General features: G+C 44.9%; 1 protein-coding gene across 1 annotated transcript in view; it reads right to left on the reverse strand.

The window, feature by feature from the left end:
* Positions 1-2,576: 2,576 nt before the first annotated feature.
* The window catches only part of LOC123755373 (polycystin-1-like protein 2), a 128,147-nt gene continuing 112,611 nt past the window's right edge, over positions 2,577-18,112 (reverse strand). Inside the window, exons 16-19 of the mRNA XM_069322921.1 lie at positions 14,632-14,813; positions 11,629-11,775; positions 3,508-3,703; positions 2,577-2,750 (exon numbers count right to left, since the gene is read on the reverse strand). Coding sequence (XP_069179022.1) covers positions 2,577-2,750; positions 3,508-3,703; positions 11,629-11,775; positions 14,632-14,813 — 699 coding nt within the window. The remainder of the gene's footprint in view (positions 2,751-3,507; positions 3,704-11,628; positions 11,776-14,631; positions 14,814-18,112) is intronic.

Here is an 18,112-nt window from a genome sequence, read left to right on the forward strand (position 1 = left end):
TTTACCTGTCTCCTCCCCCTACCACTCCTTCCTGCATCAGACTCTGCAACGTCTGAGGGTTTCAGACTTGGGGGAGGGTTTAGCTCGAGATGTGGCTTGGGCAGCTCTGGAGGTTGGCCCTTCCGATGTGAACATGAAGGTAGTTGAGTCGCTTTTTCCTGTTGAAGCTTTTGGGTCCTCCTAGTCGATTTCCTCCTTCGAAGCTTTTCCCTTGGACTCAGCTTCCATTCCAAGGCAGTGGGCATGGATGAGTGCTCTGTCCTTGGGCCTTTGGCTGCGGTTCCCAGGGTTCAAAGGGAGTCTGATTGGAGTTCTTGGGTTTATTTTGACCTTCGTCGGCCCTTGCTTCTTCTTCGGAACGTCTTTTGTTGATGGCGTGGGGTTTTCTTCTTTCCCTTTACTGTTTGAGTTAGGTAGGGCTCCCTGGAGTGTTCGTTTCTCGCCTTTGGACATTCCGAATTCGTCCTTTCAAAGGTTCTCGACCTACCGGGTTTCCCTTATGGAGGCTCCGGAAGAACTCATAGCTTACCTTCTGCATGATCATGAGTACGTCTTAGTTATGGATCCAGTCTCTTTTGAGTTCAGTTCTTCCTCCCTTTCTTGGGTGCATTACGAGGTTCCAGACTCATCCTGGCTAACAGACTTTTCTTTGTTTTGCTTAAAGCCTGGCACAGTTTTTGCTGTACCCATATGCTTGATTGGAAGATGGTATCTCCGGAGTTGCAGGTTTTGCTAGGGGACTATCTGGAGTCCCTCATTGCATACTTCTTCACACCTGTCCTTCCTTGTGAGGCTACCTTGATGGCTGATATATTACGTACTCGTGTGCACTTGGCTACTGTCGTGCAGTTCATGAGCCTCCTGGAGTTTTACTCTGATTGGCTTTCTGAGGACGTGGATTTAGCAAGATGGATGACAATGTTGTCCCAGGTCTGGCTCGAGAACGAGCCAAACCTGGTTAAGGGATAGGTAGGTTTCATTGTGGGGTGACAAACCTACAGCTTTCAGGCTCTCCAGTTTAGGCTGAATCTGGCACCTCGTGTTTTCACGTAGTTAACTCAGGTCATGATAACTAATCTTCCTTTGATATATCTTCAGGTTTTGGCCTATCTCGACGAGTGGCTGGTTTGGGCTCCCAGCCGGTCTGCTTGTCTGCTAGCCAGGGATCTGGTTCCTTTCCAGCTGGGCGGGTTCAGTTTCCTGGTAAACTGGTGGAAGTCTCAGTTGATTCAGACTCTAGTTCAGACCTGGTTGGGTTTTACTTGGGGTTCTCGGTCAGTGTCACTTTCCCTAACTCCTGCGGTTTTGACACTGGGTCCTCCAGTGTCCCTGTGCTGATTGCTGCATCATCGAATTCCTCTTTTAGTTTTTGCGGATTCGGTGAAAGATGCCTTTCCCTCCTCCCTAGCTTCATGTCTTCAAGGACGCCTGGGTTGTGGCTTTATTTGTCACAAAGCCGTAACGACCTTGGGGTGGTTCACCAAGCCAGCGAAGGTCGTTTGTGCTCTTCCCATCGTCAGGCGCACAGTACGGTGTGGGAGTTTGCGTCTCACGTTATTTCCATTTCCACAGACTGGACTGTCGATGCTGACGCCTTCCTTTGGCTTTGCCAAACGTTCAGACGCCCAGACGTCGACCTCTTTACGTCAGCATGGTCTTTGCATGCAGCACTGTTCCCCGACTGCGAGGTCCTCTCAGTAGATGCCTTTCAGCTGGACTGGTCGAGATGGGAATACATTTACCCTATACCCATGGGCGCTGGCACGACTGGAGTCTTGTAGGGGAAGAGTGATTCTTTTGGCAACCTTGGTTACAGGTGCTGCTTTCTCGGTGTCTGAACCCGGGTATATTTCCACAGCTCCACCTCTTTCAGAGTGTTTGGCGAGTGACGTACCTCGCTGGTTTGACCTTTTCCACGTTATATATCTGGACTTTTTGACGCATATTTATCACAATTTGTATGGTGGACAGGTGGCTGGTTTGATGATGTTTCACCTGTAGGTTTCTTCTTAGCGACAGTATGAGGTTTCTTGGTGGTCATTTCGCCACTTTCTCCTTCATTTTCGTTCCGTTTCCGACCGGGTTGTTTTGTCCTTTCTTTCTTATTATGTTCTTGATCGGCATCTTATGCTGAATACTGTTCATTCATATCACGAGGCGTTGTCAGAGACGCTTTAGCTCGAGTTGATTTTTGTTCTGCCCCTTTCCACAAGCTTTCTCACACCCTGTTTCACCTCCAGCCTACTCATGCACTGCCTGAGCCTGCCTGGTCCTTGGAACTGGTTCTTTCTTTTCTCTCTTATCCTCGTTTCATGGTGGCCTCTTCAGCCAGGGAATGCTTTTGGAATGGTTTGTTTTTGTTTTCCTTGGCCTCTGGTTGTCGGGTGGTTGAGCTTCACGCTCTTCTACGGCACCGGGGGATTTGTTCTTATGGTCCTGGTTGTCATTTTGTTAGGTTGCAGTCGGCTCCTTTTCTGGCAAAGAATCAGTTGGCGGGCTTCTGGAGGGGTCCTTTAGTGGTTGACGCTTGGTTGATTCGGTCTGGGGTGCATCATGCGCTGTGTCAGGTGGCGGTTTTACGCTGCTACCTTCTGGGCATCGATTCCATTTCGGTGGTCTCGTTTTGGGTTGATCCAGTTTTGCTGGTTCCCTGATCCAGGGCTTGTGTATCTCAGATTGTCAGCAGTGCCATTAAAGCTAGCCAGCCTGCGATCTACTCTCATGTTCATGATGTTCCGAAGTATGCTGCTCTGTCAGCCGTATTTGTTAAGTCTTGGGCTGATATTCGAGGGTGGTATATGTCTCACAGGGTTTTGGCACCGACTCCCTGGTAAGTTCCCCGTTTTTGTTCTTCTTTGTAGGTAGTTAGCATTAGGGAGCCAACGAGCTTACCACCAGAAATCCAGCTTTGAATGAACTGAAACGCTAAATCCTGGGTGAGCCCCGGAGGCTTCCTGATACCCTCCCTCCTTCCTCTAGGTCGGTGGAGTATTTCATCATTCTAGAACTGGCCAGTGAGCTCCCGGCTAACCCAAGCCGCAACCCCTTCCCCCCCCCCCCCACACACACACAACGAAGGGGGAGGGGGCCGTGGTGGAGGAAGTGAGCTGGGTGGTAGTTTCACGAATTTAGTCGTTTGTTGTAATTGTTGGGGGAGTTCTTTTGACATGTTGGTGGCTACGGTCTCGTTTTAAACCATGTAGTGGTTTGTTTTGATTCGCTTATCTTTCTGGGTGTCTTCCCTATGTGATGGCAACTGATGTTTCATTATATTCATTACTGTTTTTTGTGCATCTTTGCAAACCTGGAAATGTTGCTGTTTAATTATGTACACTATTTAATCAATAATGAGGGTCTAATTGATTTAAATAAAAAATAAGGAAATAAGCAAAACCAGCTCCAAATATAAAAAGGAAATAACAATTTGAATCTAGAGGTAAAGTGCAGTGTAAATGCACATTGAGTGGATGTGAAAATCCTGAATATTTTTAAATACTATTCTCGAACCTGTGAGTTATAAACTGAAAACTCAATAAGGACTGCGCGTGTCTTGTGATCAATCCACTGATTGCTCTGTAGTTCTTGGAACTTTTGCAGTATGGCGTCTGTGCTTGCCCTCAGGTGGATGACATAACCTCCACCACCATACCACTCTCTTCGTCCCCATATTGGATAACTGTTCAGCACTGCTGCAGTGGTATACCTGTTGATTAAGTACTCATAAACTCATTGAAATTAAATATAGATTTTTGTGAAAACTTCAATAACAATATAATAATTCTTTACTCACACACACACACACACATACACACACACACACACACACACACACACACACACACACACACACACACAAACACACACAGGAGACAGAGAAAGGAGACGTTAGAAAGAACTTTTTCAGTGTCAGAGTAGTTAGTAAATGGAATGCACTAGGAAGTGATGTGGTGGAGGCTGATTCCATACACAGTTTCAAATGTAGATATGATAGAGCCCAGTAGGCTCAGGAATCTGTACACCAGTTGATTGACGGTTGAGAGGCGGGACCAAAGAGCCAGAGCTCAACCCCCGCAAGCACAATTAGGTGAATACACACACACACACACACACACAAGGGGGCCTGGTAGCCTGGTGGAGGGGGTCTGGTAGTCTGGTGGATAGCGCGCAGGACTCGTAATTCTGTGGTGCGGGTTCGATTCCCGCACCATGCAGAAACAAATGGGCACAGTTTCTTTCATTCTGAATTCCTCTGTTACCTAGCAGTAAACAGGTATCTTGGAGTTAGTCAGCTGTCACGGGCTGCTTCCTGGGGGGGGGGTGTGTGGAGGAGAAAAAAAACAAAAAACAAGTAGTTTGCAAACAGTTGATTGACAGTTGAGAGGCGGGCCGAAAGAGCGAAGCTCAACCCCGGCAAAACACAACACGGTGAATACACACACAGGGTGGAGTGGCCCTACTATTGAGAAAGGAATGGGGTATCAAGGAGATGGTTATCTCGGGCTGTGAGGGATTCAGAGGCAACATAACAAGCACCATGACAATGGGAGGACCAAAAGTAGTAGTAGCAGTAATATATAACCCTCCACCGAATGACAGAGGACCAAGGCAAGAGTATGACAACAACAACATGGCAGTTAACACTATAATTGAGAGGGCAGCCTCTGCTGCCTACAGAAATAGATCCCATCTGGTCATCATGGGGGACTTTAATCATAGAAGGATAGACTGAGAGAACAAGGAACCACATGGAAGAGAGGATACATGGAGAGCCAAACTAATGGAAGTGGAGACAAGGAACTTTCTAAGCCAGCATATCAGGGAACCCACAAGTGATAAGAGGAAACGATGAACCAGCGAGACTTGACCTAGTCTTCACTCTGAACGACTCCAACATAAGGGAAATTGGTTTCAAGGCCCCAGTAGGAATGAACGATCACAGTGTATTGACATTTGAGTATCTGGTTGAAGAAGGGTTGAGGAACTCGAGGAGGGGAACTGAAAACAAATGGCTGGCATTCTGAAAGGGAAACTATGAGGAGATAAGGAAATTCCTAACAAATATAACATGGGAAACAGAGCTCAGAGGAAAGACGGCCCAAGACATGACGGACTACTTCACACAGAAGTATAAGGAGACAGCAGGCAAGTTTGTCCCAGTCCAAAAGAAAAACAACGTATTGCAGATGAGAAACCCATGGTTTAATCAGAGATGTAAGCTAGCCAAGCAGCAAAGTAAATGGGCGTGAAGAAACTATAGATATAACAGGACACTTGAGAGCAGAGAAAGATACCAGAGAGCCAGGAATGAATATGTCAGGTTGAAGAACAGATGCAGAAGGGCAATATGAAAATGACATTGCAAGCAAGTCAAAGACTCAACCTAAATTGCTTCACAGCCACATCAGGAGAAAAAACAGTAAAGAAACAGGTAATGAAATTGAAGATAGGGGCAGACAGATTTACTACAAACGACAACGAAGTGTGCGAGGAACTGAATGAGAAATTCCAGGAAGTCTTTGCATTAGAGCAAGGGAAGTTCTAGAGATAAGAGAGGGAATAGTTAACCAGAAACCACTAGAAGAGTTTGAGATTACCAGTGGGGGTGTAAGAAAGTTTTTGCTAGAGTTGGATGTGACAAAGGCTATAGGCCCGGATGGAATCTCCCCTTGGATACTAAAGGAAGGAGCAGAAGCACTGTGCCTGCCACTCTCCATAGTGTATAACAAATCACTGGTAATAGGGGGAACTGCCAAAAATCTGGAAGACGGCTAGTATAGTTCCGATATACAAGAAGGGGGGATAGACAGGAGGCACTGAACTTCAGGCAAATGTCTCTAATTTGCATACCATGCAAGCTGATGGAGAAGATTATGCGAAAAAGCTAGTGGAACATCTGGGGCTAAAGAACTTTGTAACACAGCATCAACATGGGTTCAGGGAAGTCCTGCCTCACAGGATTAATTGAATTCTACGAGCAGGCAACAAAAATCAGGCAAAAAGAGAGGAGTGGGCAGACTGCATATTTTTGGAAAGCCAGAAAGCCTTTAACACAGTACCACACAAGTGGCTAGTGAAAAACGCTGGAGATGCAGGCAGGAGTGAAACGAAAGGTACTCCATTGGATAAGGGAGTATCTAAGCAACAGAAGACAGCCAGTCACTGTGAGAGGTGAGGTCTCAGATTGGCGAGACGTCACCAGTGGAGTCCCGCAGGATTCAGTCCTTGGACCTATACTGTTTCTGATACATGTAAATGAACTCCCAGAGGGTATAGAATCGTTCCTCTCATTGTTTGCTGATGATTCGGAAATTATGAGGAGGATTTAAACAGAGGATGATAGTAGGAGGCTACAAGATGACCTAGACAGACTGAATGAATGGTCCAGCAAATGGCTGATAAAGTTCAACCCGAGTACATGCAAGATAATGAAACTAGGCGGTGGAAACAGGAGGCAATACACAGGATACCGAATGGGAGATTAAGTACTTCATGACACGGGGATAGAGAAAGATCTAGGAGTTGATATCACACCAAACTTTGTCTCCTGAAGTCCACATAAAAAGAATTACATCTGCGGCATACGTGAGGCTGGCTAACATCAGCCTTCACCGTTAGCCTTCAGGAACGTGTGTAAGGAATCATTCAGAACCTTGTACACAGTATATGTAAGACCAATCCTGGAGTATGCGGCCCTAGCATGGACCCAGTATCTTGTCAAGCACAAGACGAAGCTGGAAAAAGTACAGAGGTATGCCACTAGGCTAGTCCCAGAACTAAGAGGCATGAGTTACGAGGAAAGGCTGCGGGAAATGCACCTCACGACGCTGGAAGACAGAAGAGTAAGGGGGATATGATCACTACCAACAAAATTCTCAGAGGAATTGACAGGGTAGATAGGGATAAACTTTTTAACACGGGTGGTGGACACGGGTGGATACCAGATTAATACCTGATGGAAACACGGGTGGATACCTGATACCTGATTTTTAACATGGGTGGATACCTGATACCTGATTTTTAACACGGGTGGATACCTGATCAACAAGGCTGTGACTCATACGTCAGGCTGCGAGCAGCCGCATCCAACAGCCTGGTTGACCAGTCCAACACCGAGGGGCCAGATTCAGAAAGCAGTTACGCAAGCTCTTACGAACCTGTACATCTTTTCTCAATCTTTGGCGGCTTTGTTTACAATTATTAAACAGTTAATGAACTCCGAAGCACCAGGAGGCTGTTTATAACAATAACAACAGTTGACTGGGAAGTTTTCATGCTTGTAAACTGTTTAATTAATGTAACCAAAGCCGTCAAAGATTGAGGAAATATGTACACGTTCGTAAGTGCTTGCGTAACTGCTTCGTGAATCTGGCCTCAGGAGGCCTGGTCGACGGCCGGACCGCGGGGACGCTAACCCCAGAAACACCTCTAGGTAACCTCAAGGTGGTACGCGTACAAGGGGACACAGGTGAAGAATAAGTACCCAAATGAGCCAAAGGGACGTTAGAAAGAACTTTTTCAGTGTCAGAGTAATAAACAAGTAGAATGCATTAGGCAGTGATGTAGTGGAGGCTGAGTCCATACAAAGTTTCCAATGTGGATATGATAGAGCCCAGTAGGCTCAGGAATCTGTATACCAGTTGGTTGACAGTTGAGAAGGGGGGACCAAAGAGCCAGAGCTCAACCCCCGCAAGCACAACATGGTGAGTACAACTAAGTGAGTACACACACACACACACACACACACACACACACACACACACACACACACACACACACACACACACACACACACACACACACACACACACACACACACACACACGCACACACACACACGCACACACACGCACACACACGCACACACACACACACACGCACACACACACACACACACACACACACACACACACACACACACACTACGAGGGGGGGCCTCGTAGCCTGGTGGATAGCGCGCAGGATTCGTAATTCTGTGGCGCGGGTTCGATTCCCGCACGAGGCAGAAACAAATGGGCAAAGTTTCTTTCACCCTGAATGCCCCTGTTACCTAGCAGTAAATAGGTACCTGGGAGTTAGTCAGCTGTCACGGGCTGCTTCCTGGGGTGTGTGTGTGTGGTGTGAAAAAAAAAAAAAAAAAAAAAAAAAAAGTAGTTAGTAAACAGTTGATTGACAGTTGAGAGGCGGGCCGAAAGAGCAAAGCTCAACCCCCGTAAAAAACACAACTAGTAAACACACACCTAAAGCACAGGCCAGTTTTTTTGACTGTCAGAAAGCATTTGACACAGTACCCCATAAAAGGCTGTTACAAAAGTTGGAGCAACAGGCAGGAATAAAGGGTAAGATGCTCCAGTGAAAAAGGGAGTATCTAAGCAACAAGAAACAACAAGTAACTGTAAAGGAGGGGAGGAGACATCAGAGTGGAGAGATGTCTCCAGCGGAGTCCGACAGAGCTCTGTTCTTGGACCCATCCTGTTTCTAATATGTTAACAATCTTCCAGAGGGGTATAGACTCGTTCCTCTCAATGTTTGCTGATGATGCAAAAATTATGAGAAGAATCAAGTAAGATGAAGATAGACAGAGACTACGGGACCTGGACAAACTGGAGGAATGGTCTAGAAAATGGCTGCTAAAGTTCCACTCGGGAAAGTGTAAAGTAATTAAATTAGGCGAAGGGGGCAGAAGGCTGAACACAAGATACCGTCTGGGAGGTGAAATCTTGCAAGAGTCAAATAGAGAGAAAGATCTGGGGGGTTGATATCACACCGAACCTGTTCCCAGAAGTCCACATCAAAAGGATATCATCAGCGAGATGTGCTAGATTGGCCAACATAAGAACTGTCTTTAGTAACTTGTGTAAGAAATCGTTCAGGACCCTGTATACCACTTATGTCAGATCAATCCTGGAGTATGGAGCTACAGCCTGGAGTCCATACCTAGTTAAACACAAGACAAAGTTAGAGAAGATTAAGAGGTATGCCACCAGACTAGTCCCAGAACTGAGAGGTATAAGCTACGAGGAATGGCTAAGGGAGCTAAACCTCACGTCCCTGAAAGACAAAAGAGTAAGGGGTGACATTATAATCACCTACAGAAATATCAGGGAAATTGACAGAGTGGATAAAGACCAACTATTTAGCATGGGTAGAACACGAACAAGGGGACACATGTGGAAACTTAGTACCCAAAAGAGCCACATTCACATAAGAAAGAATTTCTTCAGTGTCAGAGTAGTTAACAGATGGAATGTATTAAGCAGAGATGTGGTGAAGGTAGACTACACACACAGTTTCAAATGTAGGCTTTGATAAAGCCTACATTTTATTTCAAACTGGGCTTTGATAAAGCCCAGTAGGGTCAAGAATCTGTACACCAGTTGATTGACAGTTGAGAGGTGGGACCAAAGAGCCAAAGCTCAACCCCTACAAGCACAACTAGGTGAGTACACACACATACAGACATTCGATTCCCGGCCGAGGCAGAAACAGAGCCAGAGTTTTTCACTTTATGTCCCATGTTTACCTAGCAGTAAACAGGTACCTGGGAGTTAGACAGCTGCTAAGCCCGTCTGCTTCCTGGGTGTGTGTGTGCTTGAGATACATGTAGTAGATATGATGGAAGAAAAGAGGTCGGGAGACAGTACATTAGTCTACCGATGTTTAGAAAGGTGAAGGTTCAAGAGCTAACAGCTCAATCTTGCTGGTACAAATAGTACATACACACACACATCCCAAGAACCTCTCAACAGCTGTCTACCACTCCTCCTATCCCGTTTCCCACAATCCCTTATAGCTATCTCTTCTTCGCCTCACTTTCCTCAGAATATATCCAAACCAACTTCTAATCAATATTCCCGACCAAAGATCACATTCACTTCAAGAAATATACAACTTACGGGCTACCCATGCTCGTGCCACTTCTTGGGTGGCTTAATCTTCATCAATCAATCAGTCTAGCCAACAAGCCTCTTTCTCTCCCCGTTACCAGTTATCCTCCTACCACCACTACCTCACTCTCTTCCGTTCAAGGCTTCAGTGCATTGACAGTATGGCGAAGGACCATGGAAATAGGCTACAAGGTATGGAGGCGAATTATTTACTGTGAACAGAAGGCAGAAGAGCGATGAATACAATTATGTAATGCAGTTAATACTATGATAAAGTATTATGTGCAACTATGCAAAATTATTATGTTATGTGCAAAATATTATGTGCAATTATGAAAAATTATTATGTTATGTGCAAAATATTATGTGAAATTAAAGTATTAATGTGCAATTATGCACAGACAATGATTCAATAAACTTTGTCATGATGCAAAAACAATGATGCAATTAATTGTGTCTTGATGATGGACTTATCAGGTAAAATTTGTCTCATTACCCGAGGCTTTTAATTGTCCATCCACAATTACATGGCACGGCGCTCTGATCTACCATAATCCGCCCTTTGCACCATCAAGAAGACCATCCCATTATTACGTGAATCATGGTGACCAAGGAGCACTTCCCAGCGTGAGCACCATTATTACGTGAACCATGGTGGCCAGGGAGCACTTCCCAGCGTGAGCACCATTATTACGTGAACCATGGTGACCAGGGAGCACTTCCCAGCGTGAGCACCATTATTACGTGAACCATGGTGGCCAGGGAGCACTTCCCAGCGTGAGCACCATTATTACCTGAACCATGGTGGCCAGGGAGCACTTCCCAGCGTGAGCACCATTATTACGTGAACCATGGTGGCCAGGGAGCACTTCCCAGCGTGAGCACCATTATTACGTGAACCATGGTGGCCAGGGAGCACTTCCCAGCGTGAGCACCATTATTACCTGAACCATGGTGGCCAGGGAGCACTTCCCAGCGTGAGCACCATTATTACGTGAACCATGGTGGCCAGGGAGCACTTCCCAGCGTGAGCACCATTATTACCTGAACCATGGTGGCCAGGGAGCACTTCCCAGCGTGAGCACCATTATTACCTGAACCATGGTGGCCAGGGAGCACTTCCCAGCGTGAGCACCATTATTACGTGAACCATGGTGGCCAGGGAGCACTTCCCAGCGTGAGCACCATTATTACGTGAACCATGGTGACCAGGGAGCACTTCCCAGCGTGAGCACCATTATTACGTGAACCATGGTGGCCAGGGAGCACTTCCCAGCGTGAGCACCATTATTACGTGAACCATGGTGGCCAGGGAGCACTTCCCAGCGTGAGCACCATTATTACGTGAACCATGGTGGCCAGGGAGCACTTCCCAGCGTGAGCACCATTATTACCTGAACCATGGTGGCCAGGGAGCACTTCCCAGCGTGAACACCATTATTACCTGAACCATGGTGGCCAGGGAGCACTTCCCAGCGTGAGCACCATTATTACGTGAACCATGGTGGCCAGGGAGCACTTCCCAGCGTGAGCACCATTATTACGTGAACCATGGTGGCCAGGGAGCACTTCCCAGCGTGAGCACCATTATTACGTGAACCATGGTGGCCAGGGAGCACTTCCCAGCGTGAGCACCATTAATACCTGAACCATGGTGGCCAGGGAGCACTGCCCAGCGTGAGCACCATTATTACCTGAACCATGGTGGCCAGGGAGCACTTCCCAGCGTGAGCACCATTATTACCTGAATTCAGGAATTAAGCACTGCGAGAAGTTGCCAGTGAAGTTGTTAAGAGGAATCCATCCACCACAATAGTCTTGAGAATCCTCGTCACTAATGGAGCCGTAACCATCGCAGTCTTTGATAAGCGGACGCATTATAGTCGGTACTCTGTTAGCAAGAAATAAAGAAAACATTATCAGTTGAATGTGACAATATAGTATCCGACATGCCATAAGTGTAAAATTACATATAATAAACCAGTAATTAAATATTTTCTTTGTGAATAAACATATGTTCTGTGGAACATAGAGCTACCATGATCAAACCACACACTAGAAGGTGAAGGGACGACGACGTTTCGAAAAAATCGACTTGAGAATGGTCCAGGACGGACCGAAACGTCGTCGTCCCTTCACCTTCTAGTGTGTGGTCTGGTCAACATACTTTAGCCCCGTTATTGTGACTCATCGCCTGCATACCATGAACAATACAAGCACCCTAGTAAGAGATCAGAGTGGTGGCACACAGAGCTACCACCAACAATACAAGCACCCTAGTAAGAGATCAGAGTGGTGGCACACAGAGCTACCACAACAATACAAGCACCCTAGTAAGAGATCAGAGTGGTGGCACACAGAGCTACCACCAACAATACAAGCACCCTAGTAAGAGATCAGAGTGGTGGCACACAGAGCTACCACCAACAATACAAGCACCCTAGTAAGAGATCAGAGTGGTGGCACACAGAGCTACCACCAACAATACAAGCACCCTAGTAAGAGATCAGAGTGGTGGCACACAGAGCTACCACCAACAATACAAGCACCCTAGCTAGTAAGAGACCAGTCTGTTGGAAATTTCGACACTTAATTTACTAGCTCCCTGGCATACCAACTTAAAACGGTTTTGTCAGGAATATATTAACATTATTAAGTTACTAACCTTTCACAAAGAACGTATTTAGCAACATTACAGGGAAAATGGGATGTTGCCACTTCTGCAAGAACACCAGGAACCCAAACCTAATGAGCCAGGAAAGACCCAGATCCCCAGCTACAGACAACAAAGTGGCCGGAGCCCACACACCAGCCTGTCAATGATGTGGGTCAAATCTTGAATCGAAGAAATGAAGTAGGGGCACCACGACCAGAGAGAAAGAACCCCACAAAATGCGAGGAGTCAGACGCAGCCAAAAAGATAAAACCCCCAAAACAGAAAACAAGACACCCCCACACCAACCCAAATCATCCCCTGCACACAGAGGGAAAAGACGTGCCAACACGCGACCCGGAGGTCCAGAAAAGCATAAAAAACAAAGGCACCCAAAAGAAGGACAAGAAAGGTACCTGTGTAAACAAGAACTGAGGACGAACCAGAGACCGAAAAGACCCAGAATGGGATCAGCAAAGGACGGGCTGGAAGGACCAGGCCCGGAGCTACCCACTCCCACCTGAGCAAGGAGAATAGACCCACCCCATCAACTATAAATCCCTTAAAGGAGGCAGAACTAACCAACTCCACCCAAGCCGGAAAACGACCAGAAAACCGACGATGAGCGGTATCAGTAGCTGGGAACCGAGCAAGCCCCTTTCCCCATCACTGAGGAAAAGAGGTCATCCACGAAAAAGTCGGCACGAGCCACAAGCCAACCCGATGAACAGAATAAGCCCGTGCCCGACCAGACGAAAGGACAAAGTTCGGGAAAGGTGCAACCGATTCGGTTGGCGACACCAGAGAGGAGCCATCTTGACGAAAAGAAGGCAAGACCTCGACTCAACCAACCGCTAGGGAGGCGAGACCAACCCCTACAATGACACAAAGACCAAAAGTCGGCAACAACGGTCATAACAGAGAACAGGGAGAAGTCCACAGAGAACAAAATTGAGGAAGCAGAAGGAAAAGTCAGGGCACACGCCGAGCCCAAAGACTGGACTAGGCCGACACGCGAGATAGAAGGTGAAACACAAAAACATCCCACCCGAAGGAAGGAAGCAACCGAGGGCAAACTGCACCAGAGAAGCAAAGGGCAGATCCTCCATAAAAGAGAAGCCAAGCTGAACGAACCCACACCTTCTGCGAAGCCACAAGTGGAAGCACCAGAAGGTACAGGAAATGCCAAACAGAAACAAAATGCGAGAAGGCACAACGAGAGACAGCACCAAACATCTTACAAGAAGGAAGGAGCATAGAGCTGCGCAACCCCACTGTACGGAAAGAACAGGAATGAAGAGGAACACAGGACCCCCTCCAAATCTGCAACGGAGAAGACACCTTCCGCCTATTCAGTGTGAGGAACGGCAAAATTATGCCAAGCCTCCTTGAGAAACAAGGACACACTGCTACCCAGGAACAACTAGAACCTCGGAACACCCTCAAAAAACGGGAGGAAACCAAGCCCAAAGACAGGCCCAGAACCAAAGCAAAAACCTGGGCATGCAGGAGGCTCCCCCCGAGCCTACATGAACGAAACTCTGGCGGAGAGCCTCCGGAAGGAAAAGTCTAAGGACCCAAAGTCGAACCATCGACCTGACTTCATCTCATTTACCTTCGTGATCTCACCACCTTTCTGACACTACGTCATCTTACCTCTGTGACCATACCTTAATTTCTGTGACCTCATCTTAACCTCTCTGACCTGACCTCATCTGGCTTAACTCCCCTCATCTAACTGATTTCGTCTCACCGTAATCTCTCTGACCACACTTTACCTATCCGACCTTACTTCATAGCAGAGTAGTCACTTGATAATAACATTTGGCAAGGGTTTATGAGGGAATAAATGCAGGCTCTAATGATCATTACTCTAGGTCTAAAAAGTGGTCCTTTGATCACCTACTAGGCCTAAATGAGTGAATCAATAATATTCAGCTCATCAATTGTTTAGGGCAAGTGAAAATAAAGATTCGCCATCTGTGCCATCTGTCTAATATCCTGAGACCCCATTACACAGGGCAGTTACTAAAGGCTGTGGAAAACTACTGCTGGCACTTAAACAATCTTTCTAAGAACTAGACTTTGTAGTACCTGCACTCTGTGCCCTTCGTTCGAATCTGCCTGATGGTGGCATAGCCCATGATGCGGTTACTTTGGTCATTAAGGAACCCTCGGAGCCCATATGGCGGCTTATCGTTGTAATACTTCCCTGCTCTCAGGTTGGGTAGTAGACCATGATATAAGTAGCGCCATAACAGGTCCCTGTTAGTCACCTGCGAATAAATGTGCACAAAATATATAGCAAAAAATATTTCCATTGTGCATGCTAGCCAAGACGTGCATCAGTATGAGTAAAGAATGGGTGACATTCCTCACAATGGAAGGGTTTTAAAATTAGTAAAATGCAGAAACATTTGATGAATATTAACATAAATTTGTATGATCTACATTGATGAAGCATGAAGGAAGTGTTACATATTTAGTCTTGTGTGTGCTGTGTACATATTTAGAATATAGTTGTGCATTAATTGGCAGTTGATTGCTGGTGTTGACTTTTTGATGTGTAATGTCTCGCAGATGTCGAGCCGCCTGTTATCGCTGTACCTATCGATGTACCACCTAGCAGGCGGCTCGACATCTGCGAGGCACTACACATCAAAAAGTCAACACCAGCAATCAACAGTCAATTAATGCACAACTATATTCTAAATATGTACACATCACACACAAGACTAAATATGTAACACTTCCATTTCAGTGTTTCCGATTGCATTGATAAAATGAATTTTCATAGATTTCAGTTTATTTTCATTTTGATTTAATTATTTTGTGTGACAATGCGTTGGAATTGAGTTGTGTTGTTGACCATACCGTTCATTTAGTGAGAATAATGTTTTTTTTATTTTTTCATTGTTTTTCATTTATTTATTTTAACTTCTTATTTTTCAGTGATGGGAACACCAAATCATATGATGTTCCCATTTTTCTGATGGGAACATCAGATCATTTGGGAACACATTGGACGAGGTAGTGGGGAATGGTGGGGAGGACAAGAGGATGGGGGAGTGGATGATGGTGGGGACGAGGGGACTGGGGAGTGGAGAATGTAAGGGAGGACAAGGGGAGTGGGGGATGAGGGGATAATGGTGAGGAGGACGAGGGGACGGGGGAGTAAGGGATGGTGGGAACGAGGGAACAGGGGAGTGGAGAATGGTAGGGAGGACAAGGGGACAGGGGAGTGGGGGATTGTGGGGAAGACGTGGAGAAGGGGGAATGAGGAGGACGAGGGGACAGGGGAGTGGGGGATGGTGGATAGGACGAAGGGGACGGGGGAGGATGGTGGGGAGTTGGGAATGGTTGGGAGGATGAGGGGACGGGAGGACAGGGGAGGGTTGCAGTGGCTCAGCAACGTGCATACATTGCTGAGCCACAGCAGCACGTGACTGGGTACAGCTAGTACTGTGTATATATATATATATATATATATATATATATATATATATATATATATATATATATATATATATATATATGTCGTACCTAGTAGCCAGAACTCACTTTTTGGCCTACTATTCAAGGCCCGATTTGCCTAATAAGCCAAGTTTTCATGAATTAATTGTTTTTCGACTGCCTAACCTACCTAACCTAACCTAACCTAACTTTTTCGGCTACCTAACCAAACCTAACCTATAAAGATAGGTTAGGTTAGGTTAGGTAGGGTTGGTTAGGTTCGGTCATATATCTACGTTAATTTTAACTCCAATAAAAAAAAATTGACCTCATACATAATGAAATGGGTTGCTTTATCATTTCATAAGAAAAAAATTAGAAAAAATATATTAATTCAGGAAAACTTGGCTTATTAGGCAAATCGGGCCTTGAATAGTAGGCCAAAAAGTGAGTTCTGGCTACTAGGTACGACATATATATATATATATATATATATATATATGTCGTACCTAATAGCCAGAACGCACTTCTCAGCCTACTATTCAAGGCCCGATTTGCCTAATAAGCCAAGTTTTCATGAATTAATGTTTTTTCGTCTACCTAACCTACCTAACCTAACCTAACCTAGCTTTTTTTGGCTACCTAACCTAACCTTACCTATAAATATAGGTTAGGTTAGGTTAGGTAGGGTTGGTTAGGTTCGGTCATATATCTACGTTAATTTTAACTCCAATAAAAAAAAATTGACCTCATATATAGAGAAAAGGGTTGCTTTATCATTTCATAAGAAAAAAATTATAGTAAATATATTAATTCAGGAAAACTTGGCTTATTAGACAAATCGGGCCTTGAATAGTAGGCTGAGAAGTGAGTTCTGGCTACTAGGTACGACATATATATATATATATATGTCGTACCTAGTAGCCAGAACGCACTTCTCACCCTACTATGCAAGGCCTGATTTGCCTAATAAGCCAAGTTTTCATGAATTAATTGTTTTTCGGCAACCTAACCTACCTAACCTAACCTAACCTAACTTTTTCCGCTACCTAACCTAACCTAACCTATAAAGATAGGTTAGGTTAGGTTAGGTAGGGTTGGTTAGGTTTGGTCATATATCTACGTTAATTTTAACTCCAATAAAAAATTTTTTACCTCATACATAATGAAATGGGTAGCTTTATCATTTCATAAGAAAAAAATTAGAGAAAATATATTAATTCAGGAAAACTTGGCTTATTAGGCAAATCGGGCCTTGCATAATAGGACAAAAAGTGCGTTCTGGCTACTAGGTACGACATATATATATATATATATATATATTATATATATATATATATATATATATATGTCGTACCTAGTAGCCAGAACTCACTTCTCAGCCTACTATGCAAGGCCCGATTTGCCTAATAAGCCAAGTTTTCCTGAATTAATATATTTTCTCTAATTTTTTTCTTATGAAATGATAAAGCTACCCATTTCATTATGTATGAGGTCAATTTTTTTTATTGGAGTTAAAATTAACGTAGATATATGACCGAACCTAACCAACCCTACCTAACCTAACCTATCTCTATAGGTTAGGTTCGGTTAGGTAGCCGAAAAAGTTAGGTTAGGTTAGGTAGGTTAGGTAGTCGAAAAACAATTATTTCATGAAAACTTGGCTTATTAGGCAAATCGGGCCTTGCATAGTAGGCTGAGAAGTGAGTTCTGGCTACTAGGTACGACATATATATATATATATATATATATATATATATATATGTCGTACCTAGTAGCCAGAACTCACTTCTCAGCCTACTATTCAAGGCCCGATTTGCCTAATAAGCCAAATTTTCCTGAATTAATATATTTACTATCATTTTTTTCTTATGAAATGATAAAGCAACCCTTTTCTCTATGTATGAGGTCAATTTTTTTTATTACAGTTAAAATTAACGTAGATATATGACCGAACCTAACCAACCCTACCTAACCTAACCTAACCTATATTTATAGGTAAGGTTAGGTTAGGTAGCCAAAAAAAGCTAGGTTAGGTTAGGTTAGGTAGGTTAGGTAGACGAAAAAACATTAATTCATGAAAACTTGGCTTATTAGGCAAATCGGGCCTTGAATAGTAGGC

This window comes from Procambarus clarkii, chromosome 1 (genome assembly GCF_040958095.1).
Source record: "Procambarus clarkii isolate CNS0578487 chromosome 1, FALCON_Pclarkii_2.0, whole genome shotgun sequence".
Lineage (NCBI taxonomy): Eukaryota > Metazoa > Arthropoda > Malacostraca > Decapoda > Cambaridae > Procambarus > Procambarus clarkii.